This window comes from Odocoileus virginianus, chromosome 33 (assembly GCF_023699985.2).
Source record: "Odocoileus virginianus isolate 20LAN1187 ecotype Illinois chromosome 33, Ovbor_1.2, whole genome shotgun sequence".
NCBI classification, from domain to species: domain Eukaryota; kingdom Metazoa; phylum Chordata; class Mammalia; order Artiodactyla; family Cervidae; genus Odocoileus; species Odocoileus virginianus.
In genome coordinates, this window is record NC_069706.1 from 37656708 (window position 1) to 37670686 (window position 13979).

General features: G+C 55.4%; 1 protein-coding gene across 4 annotated transcripts in view; it reads right to left on the reverse strand.

Moving 5' to 3' along the window:
- Window positions 1–13979, reverse strand: part of FOXK1 (forkhead box K1) — a 211597-nt gene that overhangs the window by 6339 nt on the left and 191279 nt on the right. For all 4 annotated transcript variants that reach the window (XM_070460496.1, XM_070460497.1, XM_070460495.1 and 1 more), the window contains one exon: window positions 7465–7650. In XM_070460496.1, coding sequence (XP_070316597.1) covers window positions 7465–7650 — 186 coding nt within the window. The remainder of the gene's footprint in view (window positions 1–7464; window positions 7651–13979) is intronic.

Genomic DNA, 13979 nt, shown 5'->3' on the forward strand with positions numbered 1-13979 from the left:
GAGGGCTGTGCCTGGTACCCGGCCGCCCTGGGGTCACAGGTCCAGGGGTGGGGGGTGGGGCAGAGCAGGAGGCAGGCGAGCAGGATATCTCTGGGCGGAGAATGTGCGATTCAGAGATGACTGGAGGAATTGACCACCACACTGAATGTCCCCCAAGGGAGTTTCCTAGTCCACGTCAAATCCCCTGACCGTCAGCACAACAGGGAAGATTCACAGAGTAAACACACAGGGCATCTCTAGATGGGCCCTGCTGGGACGCCAGGCTTGAGCAAAGAGCTGCCTGCTCCAGGGGCGGCCAGTCCCAGGAGTTCAGGCTGAACAGTGTGACCGGCACACGGCCGCTAAGGGGACAGTAACCAACACTTGTGACGCTGCTCTCACCATGCGGACGGTGAGGAGGAAAAGCCAAGCCCTGTATCCCACGGGCTTGGGACGATGATCTGGTGGGCAGGCTGATGATCTGAGGCTGAGGAACCGGACTGAGGAGGTGCTGAGGGGGCCTGAGGACTGGGGGGCGTGGCCGGCCTGCAGAAGCCTCTGCTTTCTTCAGCTCAGTCGTGTCCGACTCTGCGACCCCATGGACTGCAGCGCGCCAGGCCTCCCTGTCCATCACCAATTCCCGGAGCTTGCTCAAACTCATGTCCATTGAGTTGGTGATACCATCCAACCATCTCATCCTCTGTCGTCCCCTTCTCCTCCCGCCTTCAATCTTTTCCAGCATCAGGGTCTTTTCCAATGAATTAGTTCTTCACATCAGGTGGCCAAAGCATTGGAGCTTCAGCCTCAGCATCAGTCCTTCCAATGAATATTCAGGACTGATTTCCTTTAGGATGGACTGGTTGGATCTCCTTGCAGTCCAAGGGACTCTCAAGAGTCTTCTCCATCACCACAGTTCAAAAGCATCAATTCTTTGGCACTCAGCTTTCTTTATAGTCCAACTCTCACATCCATACATGACCACTGGAAAAACCATAGCCTTGACTACACAGACCTTTGTTGGTAAAGTAATGTCTCTGCTTTTTAATATGCTGTCTAGGTTGGTCATAACTTTCCTTCCAAGGAGTAAGCGTCTTCTAATTTCATGGCTGCAGTCACCATTTGCAGTGATTTTGGAACCTGAGAAAATAAAAGTCTGTCACTGCTTCCCTATCTACTTGCCATGAAGTGATGGAACCAGATGCTATCTATGATCTTCATTTTTGAATGTTGAGTTTTAAGCCAGCTTTTTCACTCACCTCTTTCACTTTCATCAAGAGGCTCTTTAATTCCTCTTTGCTTTCTGTCATAAGGATGGTGTCATCTACATATCTGAGATTACTGATATTTCTCCCGGCAATCTTGATTCCAGCTTGTGCTTCATCCAGCCTAGCGTTTCACATGATGTACTCTGCATATAAGTTAAGGAAGCAAGCTGACAATATACAGCCTTGACGTACTTTCCTGATTTGGAACCAGTCCACTGTTCCATGTCCAATTCTAACTGTTGCTTCTTGACCTACATACAGGTTTCTCAGGAAGCAGGGCAGGTCCATCTCTTGAAGAATTTTCCAGAGTTTGTTGTGACCCACAGAGTCAAAGGCTTTGGCGTAGTTTAGTAAAGCAGATGTTTTTCTGGAACTCTCTTGCTTTTTATATGATCCAATGGATGTTGGCAATTTGATCTCTGGCTCCTCTGCCTTTTCTAAATCCAGCTTGAACATCTGGAATTTCTCAGTTCACATAATGTTGTAGCCTGGCTTGGAGAATTTTGAGCAATACTTTCCTAGCGTGTGAGATGAGTGCAACTGTGCGGTGGTTTGAACATTCTTTGGATTGTCTTTCTTTGGGATTAGAACGAAAACTGACCTTTTCCAGTCCTGTGACTACTGCTGAGTTTTCCAAATTTGCTGGCATATTGAGGGCAGCACTTTCTCAGCATCATCTTTCAGGATTTGAAATAGCTCAACTGGAATTCCATTGCCTCCACTAGCTTTGTTCGTTGTGATGCTTCCTAAGGCCCACTTGACTTCGAATTCCAGGATTCTGGCTCTAGGTGAGTGATCACACCATCGTGGTTATCTGGGTCATTGAGATCTTTTTTGTATAGTTCTGTGTATTCTTGCCACCTCTCCTTAATATCGTCTCCTTCTGTTAGGTGCATAGGTCCTTTATTGTGTCCAACTTTGCATGAAATGTTCCCTTGGTATCTCTTGTTTTCTTGAAGAGATCTCTGTCTTTTAATCGCTGTTCTTAAAATCCTGTGGCTCAAGATCCTAATGAGTATTGTAAACAAAATAATCAAAGCTCAGGGTTTGATGGCCTCAGCACAAGCCGTTTATAGATGTCTCAGAGAGGCGAAGGGCTTCCCTGGGGGCTCAGCTGGTAAAGAATCCGCCTGTAACGCGGGAGACCTGGGTTCAGTCCCTGGGTTAGGAAGATCCCCTGGAGAAGGGGCAGGCTACCCACCCCAGTATTCTGGCCTGGAGAATTCCATGGACTGTATAGTCCATGGGGTTGCAAAGAATCGGGACACCAGTGAGCGACTTTCAGTCACTCACTCACTCAGAGAGGTGACTTCAAACCAGACCGGCTGCTGAACTGCCCACAAAAGTAAGAAACTGGCAAGAGCCGCGTGGCTCTTGTGGGTGAACTGGTCAACCAAGGCCACGCTGAACCAGTCTAACGTGCAGCCACGAGTGATGCAGTGACAAGGGAAGGGGCAGAGAGAGGGACAGGAGGAAAAACAAGCGGCAGGCCCCTCTGGGCTCCGCAGCGCCCTTCTGGGGCGGGCTCACAAGTACTGACACCCATCGGACGAGCCCTCTGCACGTTCACACCAAGAGGCCCCTGTAGACACGGCCTTCTCTCCAGGAGCGTCACTGAGGGGCCTGCACTTTCTGAAACATCTCTTATTTTGCGTAGTGCTCACAAAGTATTTCTGTAATCTGGGGAGAAAACAAAGAACAGGCCAAGAGAATTCACGGAGGCCAGTTTCTCAGAGTTCTCTTAAGCAGGTCTGTGCCCCCGAAAGAGAAACTGTGCTGTGAGACCTCGGGAAGTGACTGCAGAAGGGGGAGCTGGTGTCTGAAATGCACGTCGTCCCAGTGAGAACAGACCTCCCAGAGCCTCTCTCTCCTGGCAGGCAGGGGGCCCCAGGCCTCCCTCTGCTCCTCCCGCTCGCTCTGCCTGCTTCCTGGACCGCAGTTGTCATCTGGAAAGGAAGGGCCCGGCAGCAGGATGCCAGGCGGGCGTTGCCCCGAAGGCACACCCAGGAACACTGGAGGCAGGGTCTTTTCGGGGCCCCAGCGTCCCCCTGGAGACGGGACCGCAGCACAACAAGCCCAGCCCACCTCCTCTCGACAATTTACGGCCAAAAGGCCCCCGGCACGGATTCCTGGAGAGCAGGAAGAGAACCATAAAGAACACGGAAGGCCACATCTCTGTGTCGAGGAGCCAATTTTTATCTTTCCCCAGTTTCCAGATAAGGAAAGGGACCAGGTGGGTGTGGGGGTGCAGGGCGGGGGGACGGGGGTTGCGGCGGGGGCCACAGGCGCACAGGCAGCCTCCTCTCCGGGTCATCGGGAGAACGGAAATGCGGAGTAAATCACCCTCAGGTAGGAGCCAAAGTCTGTCAGAAACACAACAGCCTTCTAAGGCCCCATCCGAACTCGGAAGACACAACGATGCAGAGTAAGGACCGACTTTCCCGCCGCAGTGAAGCCAGAACGAACTGCGAGGTCAGGGTGACAAGAGGTGGGAACCGAGGCCAGTGGCTTAATGTTCAATTCACACAGGGTTCCGCCAACCTTGGACGAATTCCACAAAGCAGGTTACTTTTGGTTTTGTGATCTCTAAATTAGAAAAATCAAGAAAGGCCTTTCTCAAGAAATAGCTTCTGAAGTCTTGTGTGTTTAGACGTTCAGCCCTGTCGGACTCTTTGCGACCCCATGGACTGCAGCCCACCAGGCTTCTCTGTCCTTGGGATTCCCCAGGCAAGAATACCCGTGCGGGTTGCCATTTTCTCCTCCAGGGGATCTTCCCGACCCTGGGATCGAACCCAGGTCTCCCCCATTGCAGGCGGATTCTTTACTGTCTGAGCCACCAGTCGGCTGCTCTGTCGGTGCTTCCCCGCTTCTCGGGTTCAATTCCAGCAGTCTTCTTTAAACTGCAGCTCTAAGGATTAGTCTCATTTTGTAACACCCAGAAAATGATTAACCAATCGGTTCTTTCTTAAAGACACCAGTTCAGTGCAAAACGGGAAAAGGAAAAAAAGTCAACAAAACGCTGCTTAAGAGAGCAGAACTTGTTTCAAAGAGAGTTCATTCATTTTCTGGGTGGAGTACTTCAGCTCAGGAAAAAACCGCCCGCCCCCGCCCCACCCCCGCCCGGCGGCTCCGGCTGGTCCAGCCGCCACCTAGTCCTGGAGAGGGCGGGCCCAGACCGGGCTCTCCGAGCCCCAGCGAGCCGACCGACCCGGCTGCGGGCGCAGACCCGGCAAACGAAGGAGGCTGGGGAGAGGGGGCGGGGGGCACCCCACGGGGACACCGCGACCCGGGCCGCCGCCCCCCTCCCTGGCGATCCGCGGGGACCTGGGGCGCAGGGAGGGGCTGGGAAAGAGAGGGCAGCTGTTTGTAAACACGCCGGCCCCGCCCTGCTCCTGCGGCCGGGCGGGAGCGAGGCGATCCGGCAGCGAAACCTCAAGGGCCCCTGAGGTTTCCAGCGCGCAGTAGACTCCGCAGCGCGGAGAGAAGCGGATGTACACAGAAATCCTTCCCTGTGACATTTAATTAGAGGCCAAGAGTGCGGCGCTCGTCTCAAAGCTACCGCCTTGCCGCAAAGATGTTTCACCCCGCGCTGCCCGCCCCGCCCCTCCCCGCGCCCCGCTCACAGCCCTACCCCGCCCCCGGCCCGGGCCCGTTTCTGCTCCGGGAGCCCCTTCTACCCTAATCCTGGCCCCTCTCTAGAGCCGCCGCCTCCCCCAGGCACACAGGCCTCCACACTCGCGGGGTCGCTACCCCAGCTCGACCTGCTGACCGCTGCTTTTATTCAAAATGTTACTGGGATTTGTATTTATTCTATGAAGCTCCCCAGGTAGAAACCAAAACACTCTGTTGGTAAAAGCCGTGGATGTGGCTGGATCGTAGTTCACAGCCCCACGCCAGTCTGAGCTGGTTTTGGCGGGCGTGCAAGGGCCTCGGAGCACGGTCGCACCCGGCCCGGGACAGGCCCGTGGGCTCCCGGCGGCGCGGGGCACGTGCCTGGCCGGCGTCCCCGCCGCTGCCCCAGGTGCTGCGGGGTGAAGGTGTCCCGAGCAGAGCTTCGGTGCCAGCTCCCCGCGCTATGCACACCACACAGGGCACCCGTTTGCAGTGTACAACTGGGGGTTTTTAGTGTCCAGAGTGGTGTGACCACCATCTCGCGCCACAACATGGTCATCACCCCAGAAAGAAACCCAGGACAGGGAGCCGCAACTCCCTTAAACCTCCCGAGTCCCTGGCAACTGCTATCTACCCTCTTCCTCTAAGGCTGTGCCTGTTCTGGACACTGCCTGTCCACAGAACCACACAGCACGTGGTCTCCTGCGGACTGGTTCCTTTCCTCCCGCATCACGTTTTCAGGGGTCGCCCACGCTGCACTGGGTGCCAGTACTTGGCTCCTCTTTACTCCAAGCAATACTCCACGCGTGGCTGCAAGTTTCCCTCCACTCGGCAGCTGACGGACATCTGAGTGGTCTCCATTTTGGAGGCGGCTATGAATAACACTGCCCTGAACCCCGCAGGACGAGTTTCCACGGAGACCTCACGACCCAGTGCCTTGCTGGGCGGTTGAGGTAAACCCTTTAATGTTTTGGAGAACTGCCAGACTGTTTCCCAAAGCGGCTGCTTCGTTTTACGACACATAATTTTTTTTATCGGTGCATAAATTATAGATGTATGAGTGCCAGAGCATTTTCACAGCATAACTTCATCATGAACTCAAGCGGAGCCTCGTGTTTTAGGTTGTTCTCAGGGCAGACGTCAGAACGGACAGGGAGGTGATGTGGTACATCGTGGGACTGAGAACAGAGCCACTGCTGGGGGCCTGAAAGGGGCTTGGGACAGAACCGGCCTTGTGAACCCCTACGGACTAAATTAAGCGCAGCTGCAGGCCCGGCCCACGGCAGGCCTCACTCGCTGCGCCTCCGTCATCCCGGGCCACTGTGGTCCCAGAGGGTGCACTTCGTCGACAGAGAGGACACGGCCCGAGGAGGCTGCGGAGACCTGCCCCCGGGTCTCCCACCAACTGGAGATGTGGCCAGAACCCGAACTGGGGTCCCAGACCTGAGTTCTGGGCTGTGACCTTTCAAAGGCATCCCTGAGCGCTCTCCCCAAGAGAAACATGCCTGCTCACCGGCTCGGGAGGGAACTGACTCCAGGCAGCTCAATGCAAGTGGCTCCCAGCTGGTGACGGACACAGTGGGGGGGCGGGGGGGGGGACACAGGGCCCACGTGAGGCCGGCGACCATGCTGAGATGAACCGACCTGAGCTTCTAAATGTAAACCTTTAAAGTGCAAAACTGGGCCCCGAGCGGGCTGGGCAGCGGAGAGCAGACTGTCCCGGATGACGCCTGGGGGTGCCGAGCTCCAGCTCTGCTGGGGGAGCGCGGCCAGAGTGTGGTCCCCAGGGCCCCTGAGACCGCTTCAGGGAGGACATGAGCTCGAAACTAGCTTCACGCCGACCCTGAGACACGGTCTGCCACTCCTCCGGGCAAAGTGTGATGAAGCCCCATCTGTGGTGGCGGAACCAAGGCACCGGCATTAGGTGGGATCTCCAGGGCCCGTCTCGTTTTAAAATGTCCTTAACGAAGCAGTAAACTGCTTTAAAGTTTATTAAATCTTGATCCTCAAATCCATGTCTTTCAACATGTTTTACAAGAAGAGGGGAGGAAGGCACAGGACCGCTGTGCCCGGGGGGCAGCTGCCCCCGCACCCCCCACTCCCGCCTCTGGTTGTGGGCGTCGCCCGCAAGCCTTCCCCCAGGGGAGAACGCGTGAGGACCTGCCTTTCTTCAACATCTAGATTAATTTCTAAAACTTTGGAAAGGATTTTTACAAAGTTTAGAAAAACCAAGTCCACCAAATCCTGGTATGCAAACCCTCCTTTTAAATAGTTTCACTGTCTGTAAAAAAAAAAAAAGGTACCTATGCCTGCTTTCAAAGGCCCCAATGTACAGAATTTCAAACTGGAAAGGTGGACTAATTAGGGAGTGATTCTTCACTTTGTAAGAGCACTCTCCAGAGACTCTGTTCAAGTTGTCAGGTCCCCTGATGCGCTTAAAATAGTTTCAAATTTTCCGCCCACGGCCCTTTTTCCAGAACCAGGCTCCACAGCGAATCAAGCACAAAACACCCTCCTTGTATCACTTTCCTCTTCCTCGGCCGCGTTCAAGAGCCCAACACCCTGGGTTCGTTGGGCAGCGGCAGCTCGGGCTGGCCCGGCCGCTCACCTGATGGTGCCGGTCGGGGAAGGGATGGGGCTGACCAGGCTCCGGAGGTCCGGCTCCGGGATGTGGATCTTCAGCGGGGAGATCTGTGGGTAGAGCGGCCGCAGGGGGGACGCGGGGGCCTCCTCCTGGTGGTACAGCGACGTGAACTGGATCTTTATCGCCGTGCTGGGGAAGCGGAAGGTGCACCTGCAACGGAAGGGCAGCAGTCGTTAGGACCAGTGCGGGGAGCGGCGGCCTGCTTCACCTGTGCGCAGGATCGGCCTTGCCCTGCGCGCCCACGTGCCCGAACTCGCGCCCCATGCGCGTCCTCATCTCCTGGGACAGGGCCGGCCGGGCAGGCAGAGACCTCTGCCCCCAACGGGCCCCCACCCGTGTCCCCGCCCACGCCAGCTCCGGCCGCAGGAGCCGCTTCTGGGCCTTCGCGTGGATCCAGCACCTCGAGGAGCGCTCCCCGCCCCGAGCAGCAGCAGCAACAGCCGCAGGTGCGGGCGGGGGTCTGGCAGGAAGCGCCCTGGACCCGAGGGAACCCCGTGTCCTCCACTGCCGGTGAGCGCCGCCCAGCCCGTCACAGACCTGAGCTCCTCTCCGTGTGCGCAGAGGAGCCCAGCGCTCTTCGCCCTCTGAGAAGGCCCCGCCTGTAAAGCAGGGCGCTGCCTGTCCAGCACACCCTCTGATTTCTACAGGCCAAGTTCTTCACAAGCCGCTAACCCAGGAGCAGGCCCTGGGTCCACACCCAAAAGCGCCTGACAGTTGGTCCTGTCAACCAATTCAGCGTCTAAGTAGCAAATCAGGGATATAGCAAGCACCACTTCAGTTGCATTCCCTTTTCTCTCAGTAAAATAGGCTTTCAGAAGGGGGATTTAAGAATCTGTTAGAACAGGCTCTGGGACCCAGCAAGCGGGGACCCCAGCGCCCCACCGGCCAAGAGGGGTGTGTGTCAGCCTCCTGCTGGGAGGGCTCACCTCTCCCTACGTGACTCAGCAGTGCAAGCATCTACACTCAGAGCCACTGCCTGCATCTCTCAGAGGATGTCAGGAGCGCCAACTGGCTCGACTGGCCGGTGCAGATCCTTCTAGAGACACAGAGCAGAGAGGGGCTGCGTGTGGCCGTGAAGGCAGAGCCCCACGGCAGGCGGGGAGGCACCACGATGCCCAGTTCACTGCTGAGGGGCTCGTATTTCCAAATCTAAAATCAGAACAAGGGGATCTTGGTACTGTTCCAACAGACTGTCTTCCTGTTTGATGCTCTTCTGACTCAGCACCAGAATGTCAGGGGAGGTCTGTAACGGCAACATCATCCATGCTTCTGCTTACAGGGCCACCGGGCTGTATAGAAACAGCCTACTGTTTCCGTCTTATATGAAAGAAGCCTCCGCTGTCCCCTCCACTTGCCTCAGTCTCCCCACCACCCAGCGGAGATGTACTCGGTCAGCACTTTGGCTAAAAGGCCACATCACACATTTGCCTAAGATGCCTTCTGAGGCCTGGGGTCTCCCCAGACCCGGAGGCCAGTCCGCTTCTGTAACTCGCAGTCAATGTGCATCCCCGTTGAGTCCAAGATGGGCCCAGCGTCCCCGAGCCTGGGAGCGGGCTGAGGACAGGTGAGCGCCACCTGTGAGCATCGGCCGGATGAACAGCGGGGGAGTCTGTGCCCACGGACACACACACCCCCGTGTCACCGGTGCCATGGAGGAAGGCAGTGCTGGTGACAGTTAAAGAGTTTCTACAGCCCTTAACTGCTGCAGATCCACAAAACAAGCTACGTGCTCTTCTCGGCCAGAGGAGGGCGGAGTTCTGACTTCCTGCCGCCCTGAAAAGTCCCCGCGCTAGCATGGGATCAGACCACAACCTTGAGATCCTCCTATAGCTACAACTGTCAGGACAACTAGGGAGGGGGTGTGGCTTCTGGCCTCTGGTAGAGGTCACAAGACAGTGGGGGGAATCCTGGAAAACGGGGTTTGGGGTTCAGATGAGAAGAGGCACGTGATCCCTGAGGGACGAGCTTGGGAGGAGGAGCGGCGCGATGCCGGGGAGCACCTTCAGGCCCCCTTCCCTCTGCTTCGCCGCCTGACTTCTGCTCTGCGCCCACCTGCCCTAATGCCTCTGGGGCCCTGCATGCTTAGGGCAGGCGCGATCCCCTCCCGGGCGCTTTCCAGTCCAAACCCAAGGCACCGGAAAGACGTACACGTACACGGCCTGGGGCTTCAGTGAAACAAAACACGGCGATTTACAGGTCAGGGATGTGGGCACGCCGTCAGTAGCAAAATCGACTGCCATCGATAACTGATACTAGCAGGACTGTTTCCCACTGGAACAGTGATTTCCCAATTAGGCTTTAACCATAAACATTTTCACAGTATTTACTGCAACAGCTATTTCAGAAGCTTCTTCTGATTCACTCTTCCAAGAATTATCCCGAGGCTGCCAATCCGCTACTCAGGAGGAGGAGGAGGAGGGGGGAAGAGGAGATACTGGGGAGCTCCTTGATTAAACAGATGCCTCCCCGGGGTGCTCGCAGAGCTGGCCCATTCTGGTTTAGGGCTCTGGCTGGAGTTTTAATGAGTGCGTTCTGCAGTTAAAATCCTCCCGAAGGTGCCCACATGCAGTCTGAACCCGGGCGCAATCTGCCTGTGCGGATGGGGCCCCGGCTGAAGGTGGGGGTGCGTGCTGAAACCACCGCCCACCAGCCCAGGGACGGCCCCGGCAAGCATCCACCCACCTCGCAGGGTGGTCCCTTGAGAGCTCGCCTCAGAACTCTTGCCCTAATTCGCAGAGATGAGAGCAGTCTGCAGGCTGCTGGGGGTGGGGGAGGTGGACATTTGGGGTGCCTCACCCAGAAAGACAGGGGCCAAGTACTGTGGTGGTGGTGGTGGGTGGGGGCTGAAGAAAAGGTGTTCTAGGAGCAGGAGCAGAGGAGGACCACTGGTCCCTCAGCCACAAATCCCAGGGAGCGCTGAGAGGGCACACTGCAACAGAGACGGCCAGCGCCCCGGACACGCATCTCTCCTGCTGCAACGAGCAAACTCGTCTCAGCTGGGTGCACGGCCGCTGGACTAAGGACGCTGTTTCTCTGCATCTCGTGCGCCCGTGAGACTGCGCTGCTCAGTGAGATGTGCATGGTTCGTGCCCTCAGGAGAAAGAGAGTGTCTTCTACACTTCTCCCCTTCCTAATGGCCAGAATGTGGGTGTGATGGCAGGAGCTGGAGCAGCCACAGTGGGCCATAAAATGGACATTGGGAAACAGACCAACAGAACAGAAAGGGCCTGGCGCTACCATATCAGGTTACATTATGGGGCTGTTATATGCAAAAGAAATCCATCTCACCCTTGCTATTCAGACCTCTGTTACAAAAACCAAACCTACATCCTAATTGTAAACAGCTGTCAAGGCTGTATATTTTCATCTTGCTTATTTAACTTATATGCAGAGTACATCATGAGAAATGCTGGACTGGATGAAGCACAAGCTGGAATCAAGATTGCCGGAAGAAATATCAATAACCCCAGATATGCAGGTGACACCACCCTTATGGCAGAAAGTGAAGAAGAACTTAAGAGCCTCTTGATGAAAGTGAAAGAGGAGAGTGAAAAAGCTGGCTTAAAACTCAACATTCAAAACACGAAGATCATGGCATCTGGTCCCATCACTTCATGGCAAATAGATGGAGAAACAATGGAAACACTGACAGACTTTTATTGTCTCGGGCTCCAAAATCACTGCAGAGGGTGACTGTAGCCATGAAATTAAAGACACTTACTCCTTGGAAGAAAACTTGTGACCAACCTAGACAGCATATTAAAAAGCAGAGACATTACCGACAAAGGTCCATCTAGTCAAAGCTATGGTTTTTCCAGTAGTTGTGTATGGACGTGAGAGCTGGACCATAAAGAAAGCTGAGCGCTAAAGAATTGATGCTTTTGAACTGTGGTGTTGGGGAAGGCTCTTGAGAATCCCTTGGACTGCAAGGAGATTCAACCAGTCCTTCCTAAAGGAAATCAGTCCTGAATATTCGCTGGAAGGACTGATGCTGAAGCTGAAACTCCCAATACTTTGGCCACCTGACGCGAAGAACTAACTCAGTGGAAAAGACCCTGATGCTGGAAGGACTGAAGGCAGGAGAAGGGGACGACAGAGGATGAGATGATTGGATGGCATCACCGACTCTATGGACATGAGTTTGAGTTGGCTTCAGGAGTTGGTGATGGGACAGGGAAGCCTGGCATGCTACAGTCCATGGAGTTGCAAAGACTCGGACACGACTGAGCGATTGAACTGGAAGAGTTCCCTGTGAGGATCAGCTGAATGCACCAGGGTGCACATTCATGAAGAACATCATTTAGCCATTGAAAAGAATGCCTTCCAGGACTGTGTGTCTCTGGGAAAACCTCTTAAAGCATCCGATCTGTTCTCCTCATAAGGAAAACTGGGGTATTCTCGGTGTGTGTGCTTGAAGAGTCTCGTGAGTATTGAATGAAGTATTCCAAGCAAAGCAGTTAGAAGCTCACACAGAACCGAACAAGTAACACACGCTCAGTCGCTTCAGTCGCATCTGCCTCTTTGTGACCTGTGGACAGGAGCCCACCAGGCTCTTCAGATTCTCCAGGCAAGAATGCTGGAGTGGGTTGCCATTTCCTCCTCCAGGGGATCTTCCTGACAGGGATTGAACCCGCGTCTCCTGAGTCTCCAGCAGGATTCTTTACCACTGGTGCCACGTGGGAAGCCCTAAGAAGTAACAGTCCCTCATTAAAACTGGCCCATGAAAGATGATTAAAAATGCTGATGATACACTGACAAACGCAAACAGCAGAGACTCAATGGTCCAGCGTCATGGCAAAAGGCACAGGGTTTGAAGTTAGACAGAACTGGTTTGAGAACGGGCTGCTGGGACGATGCAGGGAGACCTGGGGTGTGTGGCTGAATCTAAGGCCTCTCCCTGGTAAACCAGAGAGAAAGCAGCAAGCCTGGGTGCAGGAGGAGCCCCGGGGCGGGAGAGGCTGCCGCCGCAAGTGGCCGATGACATGGGCTGTGGTCCATCTCGAGGACAGGGACGAGGAGGAGGGTGAGACCAGCCCTGGGGAGAGGGTGGCCTTGCAGAGACCTGGAGTCTTTCAAAATGTTTTCTGAATGTTGTCACTGTGTCCTTAAAGAAATGAAAGACTTGAGAAGGAAAAAAAGCTGTTACACATCTGATGACCAGTATGTTCAAATTTTGTTAATAACCACAACCCAGGCGTGGGAAGATGGTTGGGCCTCTCCTTTCGGAAGGGAGGGCTGGGGCTGCTGACAGCCAGCAATGCCTTCCGCCTGCCCCCGCCGGGGTTTTCCAGGAGCAGGCCAGTGGGCGGTTTGCCCAGGGTGGGCCCTGGGCCACGAGCAACCCCCATCTACAGAGCTCTGGAGCTGGACCGCCAGAGAGAGTAGAGGCTCTGCGCTCTGTAAGAACAACCAAAGAAAATAACAGCAGCTCAGGAAATGGTTTTTATATACAACCCCCAAATCAAAGGAGTCTGACAATCCTAAGTATCTTTAACCTAAAATATCTGCTTCCTATTAAAAACGTAATACGTTTTTCTAGAACATCTTAAAAACGAAAACAGAGCTGGGCCTAGGAGGCTGGAGACTGCAGAGCCCAGACCTCTCTGCGCTGGGCAGCTGTGTGGACCAGGGAGAGTCAGCCCAGGGCAGACGGCCAGCACAGCGAGGAGGCGGATCTGAACAGGGTTGGGGAGGGCCCCCCTCCAGGGGCCAGGCTGCCTGCAGCCTGGACCTCGGGCTCAGAGGGTCCCAGCAGAGCAGGGCCAGGAGCCCCGGGGAGGACCCCAGGCCATCTTCCCAGGGACATTCCTACCCCTTGGTGGGGAAGCGTCAGCTTTAAAACAAGCAAACAAGAAAATGACTCCCAAGTTGAGCTCCCAAGCTTTATAGTTTGGAAAATCAGACAGGGCAGAAAGTCCAATGTATCTGAAAAAGCAAGTATCTTCTGGATCTTCCTGGAAGACACCAAAGGTGGCCCAGCCGGGTGAACGGGGGAGCTACAGAGATGAGAATTACCACGTTGAAGGTCCTGGCTTCCTGAAGGTCACTGCCCACCGAACGGGCGCTGTAGCAGTTTCAGCTGCAGTTGGGTGTGGACCACAGGCTGGGCCTCCAGCGGGGGAGCCTCAGCCTGGGGACCCGCCGAGCCTGCCGGCGCCAGGCTGCCACCAGCTCAGGGCCTGGTTGTGTCCCAGCGGACGCACGGTCTCCAGGCTTCTGTCCCTAGGGCCGCCCCTGCACAGAGCCCACCATAGCACCCCCACTCCTCCCCGCGGGGCTTCCCAGACCTCAGGCTCCCTCGGGGGGGTCACCTTGGCGGCCGCCTGTCCCTCCATGCCGGGCACACGTGTGGTGCACACTGAAGGAACTGACCACACATCACGGGGTAACGCGTGTGTGCATGCTGCAGAAACGGACCACGTGTCATGGGGTAACGCGTGTGTGCATACTGCAGAAGCGGACCACGTGTCACGGGGTAA